The sequence below is a fragment of the Gymnodraco acuticeps genome, unplaced genomic scaffold (assembly GCF_902827175.1).
Source record: "Gymnodraco acuticeps unplaced genomic scaffold, fGymAcu1.1, whole genome shotgun sequence".
Taxonomy (NCBI): domain Eukaryota; kingdom Metazoa; phylum Chordata; class Actinopteri; order Perciformes; family Bathydraconidae; genus Gymnodraco; species Gymnodraco acuticeps.
The window spans coordinates 3676946-3687215 of record NW_022989890.1 but is presented as its reverse complement, the minus strand read 5'-3'; the positions used below and the strand labels follow the sequence as shown (position 1 = coordinate 3687215).

General features: G+C 40.1%; 1 protein-coding gene across 1 annotated transcript; it reads left to right on the top strand.

Annotated features, from left to right (window-relative positions):
• The first annotated feature begins 545 nt into the window (after positions 1 to 545).
• Positions 546 to 8899, top strand: dnajc18 (DnaJ (Hsp40) homolog, subfamily C, member 18). Its single transcript, XM_034201985.1, has 8 exons — positions 546 to 672; positions 1588 to 1756; positions 2355 to 2500; positions 5089 to 5295; positions 6194 to 6309; positions 6596 to 6705; positions 6812 to 6984; positions 8075 to 8899. Exons 1-8 carry the CDS (start codon positions 546 to 548, stop codon positions 8197 to 8199), a joined length of 1173 nt encoding a protein of 390 aa, XP_034057876.1. The 3' UTR covers positions 8200 to 8899.
• The last annotated feature ends 1371 nt before the right edge of the window (positions 8900 to 10270 follow it).

Below are 10270 nucleotides of genomic sequence, written 5' to 3'. Positions count from 1 at the left end.
CTGGGTTTATTAAACCAAGTACCGTTAGTTAATAGATGGGTGAAGCGTGAAGTCGCGGTATATAAACACTATATGTCCTGCTATACCACATTATTAACTGATAACCAAGTAAATTATATTTAAAGTCAATATAAGGGCGGATTTATACAGATTTCAGAATTTACGCCACAGGATATGACGTCTTGCCTCCACCTCTTGTCCATCACAGCTATGTGGGTCCAGAGTTAAATTGAACAGGGTGGCCTGCTAAACACCGCTTAATAAAAACAGACAGCAAAACAGTGCATTTGTTACCTTTATCTTTTAAAAGTAATGGCCCAGCTGCAGGCCTGTTTGCAGCCGAACAACAGCCGTCTGCAGACCGGATAGTGCGGAGGACTTCTTAGTGACTGCACCTCATTACAATACGCAGTTGCCTGACACCAAAGCTAATCGGCTATCTCTCGTTAGCTGCAGCGGGTCGCTTTACCATATGATATTGACTCTCAGTGCACAGGGACAGACCTCGAGAGACAGCGATTGGATCAGCAGAATAATACGTTGCAATGGACAAAGAAGAAGCAGACCGGCTGATAGAGAAGGCGAAGCTTTGTTTACGGTCAGGACGGAAAGATCGGGCTCTGCAGCTGCTCTATGAAGCCCAGAATATTTACCCCAGCACCCGGGCCAGAGGTAAAATTAGCTGACGCACATTCTGCAATAGCACACTGACTAGCCAACATGGCTCAATGTGCACATTTACCCCGAGGATTAACTGTACAAACATTATTTAACATAATTCAAGATGGGTGCACTGAACTACTATTTTTAGAGGCTGTCTTGCTTCAATACATAGTCCTTGTAGGCTGCCTGCTGAAATGCTCCCTCCCCCCTCTGTGAACACACTGTTGGGCAATGTTAAAATCTCACTGCGACTCTTGTTGTTTATCTTGCCTAATAGCTTTTCAGTAATGCCATCATAGCCAGCATATTAATGCTTTCGTAGAATTCCTGGATCTCTTTGTACACAATGTGCATGAGGCAGTTAAATGCCAACTTGTTCCATTGGACAAGTTTTCCACTTGTGGTGCAAGTAGGGAAAGGCTTTTGATATTGACAAATTCAATTAAAACAAACATCAGGAGATACATTATAAAGGAAATATGTATAAATGGATCCATTTGTATTTCTTCAAAAGCCGGAAATCAGTGGGGAAACATGCGCACATGCCTAAACACACAGCAGAAGGAACCAGGGATGATTTGAATATGAAAATGATGTGAATAATTAAGTTGGCCACCACCAGATTGTAATCACTAAAGGGAGATTTTGGGAGCAATGTGACAACCCCCCTCCTCCACTATGAAGAACAGTGTTTCATTAGAGTAACAGAAGTAGTCGAAGAGTATTTTGTTCTGGAGTCTTGTGGTGGCCAAATGCCTAACTCGGTTACTTAATGTTGGTTTTCCTTTTTAAACTGCCATCCATCTGTATACTGTACATTTTGGTTGGCAACCTGTATTTTCTGCTTTAAGCTTTCTCAGCCATCTTTCTCCATTCCCATCTGATCTGTCAGCTGACCTCAGACACTGTGTTTTTGTTCTATAGTGCTAATAGACGCCATAGTGAGGAATGGAGGCACCGCTGCTCCACAATCAAACCACGTTCCCCCGCCAGCCGGCTGGAGGGACGAGGACCTTGGAGACGAGGAACCAAGTCATGCGAGTGTTGATGACAAGAAAAGCTACAGCGAGGACCAGCGCCAGGGCGTTCTCAGGTAAACTGTGGCTCAAAACGTTTTTTAGACAGACTGACCACATTAATTGTTCCTATCACTTTGGCTGTGTTACATACTATGAAGCACCTATGTTTTAAAGGTCCCCTATACTGTTTTTCATCAATATATTATAGGCCTCAGATATATACAAACATGTCTCTGAAGTGTTTGGCTCCAAACACCAAACAGATCATTGCAGCATCCCATAATCCCTTCTGTTTCAGCCCTGTTTCAAAAGTGCTGATTCTCTGTCTGTTACTTTAGATGAAAATAAGGAGCCCCTCCCCACGCCCCTCTGAGAGATATTTGGTTACAAAGAACTCAATGGTGCTCTAGGAGGAGATTCAGGTGATAAGGTGGGGGGGTGGTTGGCTAGGTTGGTGATTGGCTAGGTTGGTGATTGGCTAGGTTGGTGATTGGCTAATAGTTACACAAGACAAAACATCATTATGACATCATAAAGTGGCCAAAATCTGATCAGGTTTTTATATAAATGGATCAGGACAAAAAGTGAGAGAATATTTGTTCATGTTGATGATGAACACATGAAAAAGTGGATTTTGCATAATAGGTGACCTTTACTTTTTTTTTATTGCAGGATAAAGAATTGCAAGGACTTTTATGAAATTCTCGGTGTTACCAAAAATGCCTGTGAGGAGGATTTGAAGAAGGCGTACAGGAAGCTGGCCCTCAAATTTCACCCCGACAAGAACTTTGCTCCAGGAGCTACAGATGCTTTCAAAGGTATGAGTTTTGACAGATGAGAAAGCAGGGATTGTTTTCTGTGAGATTGGTGACTATGACTTTGTATGGGCTTTTTTTTTTAAAAGTATTTTGACCATGTTGCTGGACAGTACTTTGACATAATGAGACTTTATTTATCCCACAAAATATATTGTTTTTAATTTAGAGGTCAAGGTCAGTTTAAAAACGACTCCCTCGCTTGTAGTTGTTTACACATTACACTACAGGCAGGGCAGCAGCTTGAGGCTGGGTGACACAGTCTTACTGGTTGGTTTTAGTTTAGAAAGTCTTTGTTAAGATGTTTGTATGTATTCAGGGCTGCCGTTTTAAAACTGTGTGGGATTAGGGGATGGGGAGGGGAAAGATTAAAAACAGATGAGACACACAGGTTCAACACCCTTAACATCAGGTCCCTCTCTGCAGAAATATGGCATAGATACGTCTGTTCTTTCTTACACGATAAGTTTGGCATTATTCCTTGTTTTTTATACGATATACTTTATTGTCCCCGTAAGGAAATTTGTTCTGGACCCCGTCCTGCAGTTCAGCATACATGTACATATACAAACATAGTGGACATTAAGAGACATACACATATCATCAGTCATACACCGTTTGAACAAACGCAATACACAGACGCACATACTGACAATGGCCAACATTTTTAAAAAAAATATATAAATAAGGCTCTCTTTTTTTCACTTCTTGCTGCTCAATTAATCGTATTTTAATCGCAATTACGATTTTGGCTTGCAACGATTATGAAAACAACATAATCGGAATAAAAGGATTTATTTAAAAAAAAATCTTAAACATTTTCTTTATTGGTTTTTCAGTTGAAGTATACTTAAAGTTCAGGGTAATCACCTGTTAAAAACATACTGTTCAAATTTTTTTTTTTCAATAAATGGATGTTTTCAAAGTAAATGGATAATCGTTTTTAATAATCGTGATATCAATTATTGACCCAAATAATCGAGCTTATGATTTTTGCCATAATCGAGCAGCCCTACTATGATAGCAAGCAATATTTTTTTCAAGTCACTTGTGAGGATGTTCATGATTATCCTGATAAAGAAAGTGTTTTTTTTTATCCCGATCCACAATAAAATCCTATTTTCTCCAAGCCCTACTCATAACTCAGTCAAATCTAAACACACATTAGAGGTTTCTCAATACTCAAATTTCCCCTCCTCGACTCCTATCCTCGACTCCCCTCCTCAAGACTTGGTGCCGCCCACAGGAGATGAGAGCGGAGGACTGAGGAGGGGAACCGAGGAGAGAGGAGTGGAAGCAGCAGGCGGTTAGAGAAATGAGAACTCCTCTCCTCTGAGCGGTCATTTTAAAGAGACGTCCATTAATGATGACAGGAGGCACAGCAGCCCTCTGTCTGATGGACAGATGTGTTCATGATGACTTATATACTTACTTGTAATTCATTCACAGTGCGGTATAATGAGACAATAACAGGCTACAGATGCGGACATATACACACACATATATTTATATAAATATATACAATTTCAGAATCAAACAAGTATGAGAGCACTCTCATAATAACGTAACACAATCAGAGACTGGATATATCCCCCCCCCCCTCTCTCTGGTCGCTGAAATGGGGAATTGAAATTACGGGCCAAAAGTTGTACAAGTATTAAAAGTAAGCATAGGACACCAAACCAACTGAGACCCGTCTGTCCGCCGCATCTACGCACTGTACAACACACACCTACACACTGTACCACACACACCTACAGCTCCTAAAGCATAATCAGGCTACAGCCGTTGTGTATTTTATTATGTGAAGCACTAAATGGTCTTAGAAAAATATCGACTCTTTGTTTGTAGATATCTACTAAACTACAGCATACAAATACAGAAAGTAATGTAGGCCTGTTATACTGAGTGATATATATGTTACACACTGCTCTGCTTTCTGCACGGACCTCACAGCTGTTCTCACTGTAAACATTGCGTTGCGATGAAAGCAGTTACTAAAATAATATCCAGGGGATGCATGCAGAGCTGTCATTGGCTGAGATAAGTCCGGCCGTGCGTCACGCCGCCACCGTTCCCGGAAATGCATCCGTGGAGGAGCCGTGGAGGATGCATCAGTGTCTCCTCGGTTAGAGCTCCTCCAGAGAGCCTCCTCGATGCTCGATGCTCGGTCCTCGGTGTGCATTTAGAGAAATGAGATGTCCTTCAACATGGCGCACTGAAATTCATTTCCGGGTCACTACCGGAGGACCGAGGAGTCGAGGAGGGGAAATTTGAGTATTGAGAAACCTCTATTCACGAAACACAATTTGAGATATTTATTTTTTAAGTAATAAACTCAGTAGTAATTGTCTTTACATGCTGTATATGGTTTCATTTTGCAAATCAGAACTGCCAATTAATAATTCAGCATCCATGAAGGTCAATGAGGTTCCCACCTGTAGCTAAATAATATCAGGGCAACATTATACTTCTGGTTTACTACTATGGGACATTATACTATGGGATTTCTCCCAGTTGTATTTTTTGTTTCTATGTTGCTGTGGGCTGAGTGAATGCTAAAACCAAATGTTTCCCTCTCTTTCCGACAGCAATAGGCAACGCATATGCAGTGCTGAGCAATCCAGAGAAGAGGCAGCAGTACGATCAATACGGAGATCAATCTGCTGCTTCCAGCGCACCCCATCCCTCCAGCCACAGTCGCCATGGATACTACCGAAGCTTCAACAGAGACTTCGAGGCCGACATTTCCCCCGAGGAACTCTTCAACATTTTCTTTGGGGGAAGATTTCCCACAGGTGAGAAGGAGGGAAAAATATCGAATTTAGGATTATTTTGACTGATGCTGCACAGTACTAGAGGGGATGATTATTTTCCTAATTTTCAATGAAAATGTGCTCTTGATATGCATTTTGGGGTTTTCACCTTTCCTGTAGATTTGTGTGCGTGTGACTATCTCTGAAACGCCTCTATTGGATTCCTTTGTTTACTTCTATAGCACAGTGACGTCACTATGTAACACTCGTATTCTATTGGCTAGTGCTCTGACACATTGTACGTGATAGGTTAAGGGGCGGGACATCAACAGAGGTTGAACAATTAAAACGGAGCCGGCCAGCTAACCAATCAGAGCGCAGACTGGGCTCTGGTTTCAGACAGAGGGTGAAAAGAGGTACTGCAGCACAGGCAGTATGAGAAAAATAAAGAGCTTTTTGAATATTAAAGCATGGAGACATGTCACAGTAGAGACACAAAATACAAATATGAACCTGAAATAAACATACAAGGCCCTTTACACCTGTAGAATTAGAGTTGTTGGCCATGAAATCTATGCAGCACTACTATATATATATATTTTAAAACACATTTCACCTTTCACAAATATCCTCCTGCAATCTGAATAATACATTTTCGATGTTGATAACATTCAGATTCATTGTTCTTACCTATGTTTGAAAAGTTGTGTGTAATGGTAAATGGACTGTACTTACAGTATATAGCGCTTGATCAGGTCTTTTCGACCCCTCAAATACTACGAGTCATTCACACCTCATTCATGCAGAGCAGTATCACTTATATATCAAGCTAACATTCAAGTTTTTGGTCTGACAAATGGTTCTGTCAACAGTTTAGGACTGTGATCCACTGTCTTTTGATACATGTAAATGCTGTAAAACTGCACGTGTCTCTCTACAGGAAATATCCACATGTACACCAACCAGGGCGCCTCCTACTCTCAGTTCTATCAGCCTCGTCGTCGACGTGCTTTTGAGAGGCGCGAGGAGGTGGTGGTGGAGGAGAACCAGAGTCAGGTCAGTGACTCACAAGACAGAAAGACTACAGCAAGCTCTTCTTGTGAATATCCTAATTATTAACATGCACGGGAAAAAATTGCACTTTTGGGAGATCCATTTCAACAAGGCTGGTGACAGATTCCTATAATGATTGATTTCATGTCTTTCATTTATTTTCTTCATAACGGAAGTGCCTTTTTTTTGCATGGTGCTTCAAAGACATACGTTCTGTGCTGGCGTGAATCAGTGCAGCCTACATGCAGTATTATATGCTTTGTAATCTGCTGATTTTATCTTCCCACAGAACACTTTCACAGCGCTGCTGCAGCTCCTCCCTGTGCTGGTACTAATCCTCATATCAGTGTTTACTCAGATGATGGCCATTAACCCGGCCTTCAGTCTCTTCTATAAGCCGTGAGTGTGCCACAGCATTGACCTTACTACAGTGACGCTTCACCAGATCCCTGGGATACTCCACGGTTCACACTGGACACATTTTAATCCTGTGTTTGGGTTTCAGGGCCATCGGGCTGGTGGTCTCCAGGGAAACGCAGCACATGGGCGTGCCGTACTACGTGGACAAAAGTTTTGAGAAAGAGTACAGAGGAGCGGCGCTGGATGAACTAGAGAAAACTATCGAGAACGACTATATCGAGCACCTGCAGAACAGCTGCTGGAAAGAGAAACAGCAGAGTAAGCAAGCTACTCATCATCACTTTGATTAAAGTAGATTTAATATCAAGTGTTTTTATATTGTCTCCTGCTATTGTAAGCACTTGCATATATCTTAAAGTTGGTCACTGTTAAAGGAAGTGTGTGCAACACTTGGGAAATATGGTTATTCGCTTTAAGAGCCGCAGCCAGAAGCTCCTGCAGTCTCGCTGGTTGCCCAGCAACTGGTCCTACCTAAGAAATAGTCCAGCACATAGACCCCCCCCCAAGAAAAGCGAATTATACTTCATTTATTGTTCTAAAACAAACAAGTTAAAGACTGAACCACACTATTTGTTTTCACTAACGTTGAGTGGAAAACCCCTGTACGTACACTCTGTGCATGACTTTCATTTCATTAACTTAAAATGCATATTTCATTCCTCATTAATAACCACATTTATACCAACTTTTGGGCAACACACTAAAGAGAATGACAGCTTAAGTTTAACCAAAACGAGCAATAAATGCTAGCCCAATCAGTTGTTAGATGTCTGTCTTAGGTAGATTTGGTTACCCAAACGCGGCAGGGAAGCAACACTGAACATTAAAAAAGCATAATTTAATTTGTATATAGATGGTACTGTGTTAACTATATATCTTTAAACGTTATAGTTAAGAAATGAAAATGACACTGACTAACAAGAAGTGGTTGTTGTTAGCGCTGCATCACTTTGATTCATATGATGTGACTTTCTAATATCTGGACAGAGCCAGGCCCTTTCCAAGACTTTATAATAATAATAATAATAGTAATAATAATAGTACATGTGATTTATATAGCGCTTTTCCTGGTTCTCAAAGCACTTTACAAGCAAGTAAAGAAAAAAAATAACAACAAAAGTAAAAAGCTAGGTGGAATAAGGACATGGGGTTAGTGGATTAGGAGTTGAGGGAAAAGGTGAGTTTTGATTAATTTATTTATGCTAAGCTACTGGCTGCTGATTGAATTATATGTAACATACTGACAAGAGAATGATCTTTCTCTTTTCATCTAACCCTCTGCCAGAAAGAAAGTTATTCTGAATGCTAGTCATACATCTTTCTTTTGCGATCCCGTTCTCCTTCTCAGAATCCGACCTGGCGAACCTCGGGCAGCTGTACCGAGACGAGCGGTTAAAGCAGAAGGCGGAGTCGATGAGGCTGGACAACTGTGACAAACTCCATCGATTGGTCGGGCATCAGAGAGCCAATTGAGGACTGTTTGAGAGGAGAACGTGTTTCTTTGCAGACTTTACAATAACACATTTGATCCAAATGTGTGATTTTAATCTGGCCACTTTGTAAAGAAACCTCTTTTAGGTACAGCGCAGTCGGTGGGAGATTATGCCACTGGAAACAATGTGCCTTCTCTCCTCTTTGATGGTAGAAAATAAGAGTTGCATCAGGTGCAAACTCACTGTGGCAGTGTGATGATGTCTCGGAGCCTTTAAACTTTCTTATAGAAATGGCATGACGCACATATGGGAGTCTCCTTTTGGGGTTATGAAGGCAGTAGTAGATGTTCACACGTACATGTTTTATTTGTTTAGGTTTACTTGTATTTATTTTGTTGAATGTTTTTGTGTCCTGGCTGAAATGTTAGAAGTATTTATGTATTAGTTAATAGAGTGAATGTTACTTGAGCATCTTGGCTAATCTGTTTTCTATAGGAAGTTCAACAACTTAAATAATACTGTAGTCTTTGGACAAATCTGAGAGCTTCTTTACTGTAAAGGAAAGTATTTATTATTACAGACAAATCAGATTAAAAAGGAGCTATAATGTGGTTATCTAGGCGATTTGAACTAAATCAATAGGCACAGTAGAGTCAAACATGTATCGCTAGCACATTTATCTGATTGTGTTATCTTAAAAAGATGTCCTTGCCAAAATAAATAGCTTCCTGCTCCATGCAGTTCTGCTTGCATTGGTCATTAAGCTTCTGGTATTCAGGAAGTTTCAGTATTTCAGGTGAGGTTAAAGGGTGACTGTTATGAAAAAAGAGGGCCATGTTTTGAAGAATACATTTTGATTTGATTAGATACAGGAAGCTCAATATCTGTAGATAAACTTGGCTTAAATGTCATGCAATACCTCCATTTCCTAAAATCGTGCACAAGCTTAAATACTTCCGTTCTCAGACAAACATCCGGCCCATATTTTATAAATATTTTATAAATTCTGCACCTTTTAATTTATACAGATGTTTTGTAAAGAAGAATCGTTTTGTTTAAAAAAAAAATGTAATCTTAAATCTAATCTACTTAACTGTTGAAATCATGTTTTGAAATTCTACTAATTATCTGTGGACATTAATCGGCTGTCTTCCACAGCTAGGAATCAGAATTTGTCAGATCTTGTCATGAGTAGGATGCTAACTTTTACGAGTTGTTTCTTAAATTCTTTACCATCCCAACTACATATGATTCAAACCCTATACAGACATTAACACTTGTTTCTGTTCACCGGCCAAACTGCCTTAGCTGTTACTTTACAAAATATTCAGGTTTATTTCAAGCACTTTTAAGTTCATATTTGATCCTGTGTTCCCTATTGTTGCTGTTGCATGAAACCCTTGTGAGTCTTTTATTAGTTGCATATTTATTTTTGATTGTGAACACATCTTAATGACAGCTGACACACTAATGATATTTGTTAGCAAAATTCAGGTCCACACTCACAAACATGTAAACGCCTTGCCCTGACACGCGGAGGTCAGGGTCTATTAGGTAGAACACTTGAGGAACACTAAATAATCAGTTTTTAGGACAAATATACCTGACAATTAACGATGTATCGAATATCTTTTGAGCCTGTCTGATTTGTTCATTTGTATTTATTTACTCTGCTTGTGACACATATCTGTGTACAACATATTGATGGATTTTGATACTTAGTGATTATTCAAATCAAATCAAGTTTTATTTATATAGCACATTTATAAACGATTTTTGGTCGAGCCAAAGTGCTGTACATATAATAAAATTAGCCTACAGTAGAGACACTTTACAGCAAATACAACAGCACAGATTGTTCAGAATATCAGTATGAGAAAAACGACACCCTCTGTCCTTAGACCCTCTGTCCTTAGACCCTCACATCGTACAAGGAAAAACTTCCAGAGAAAACCCACAGTTTAAGGGGAAAAATGGGAGAAACCTCAGGGAGAGCAACAGAGGAGGGATCCCTCTCCCAGGACGGACAGACGTGCAATAGATGCCGTGTGTAAATCGAAGAGATAATACATTTTACAGTATAGACCGAATGTTAGGAAATGCATGTGTCT

Excerpts from the sequence above, each read along its gene's own strand:
- dnajc18 (XM_034201985.1), top strand. The coding sequence starts at position 546 with ATGGACAAAGAAGAAGCAGACCGGCTGATAGAGAAGGCGAAGCTTTGT. Across the intron at positions 673-1,587 it reads CCCCAGCACCCGGGCCAGAG|TGCTAATAGACGCCATAGTG; the intron begins GTAAAATTAGCT and ends TTTGTTCTATAG. Across the intron at positions 6,706-6,811 it reads TTCAGTCTCTTCTATAAGCC|GGCCATCGGGCTGGTGGTCT; the intron begins GTGAGTGTGCCA and ends TTTGGGTTTCAG.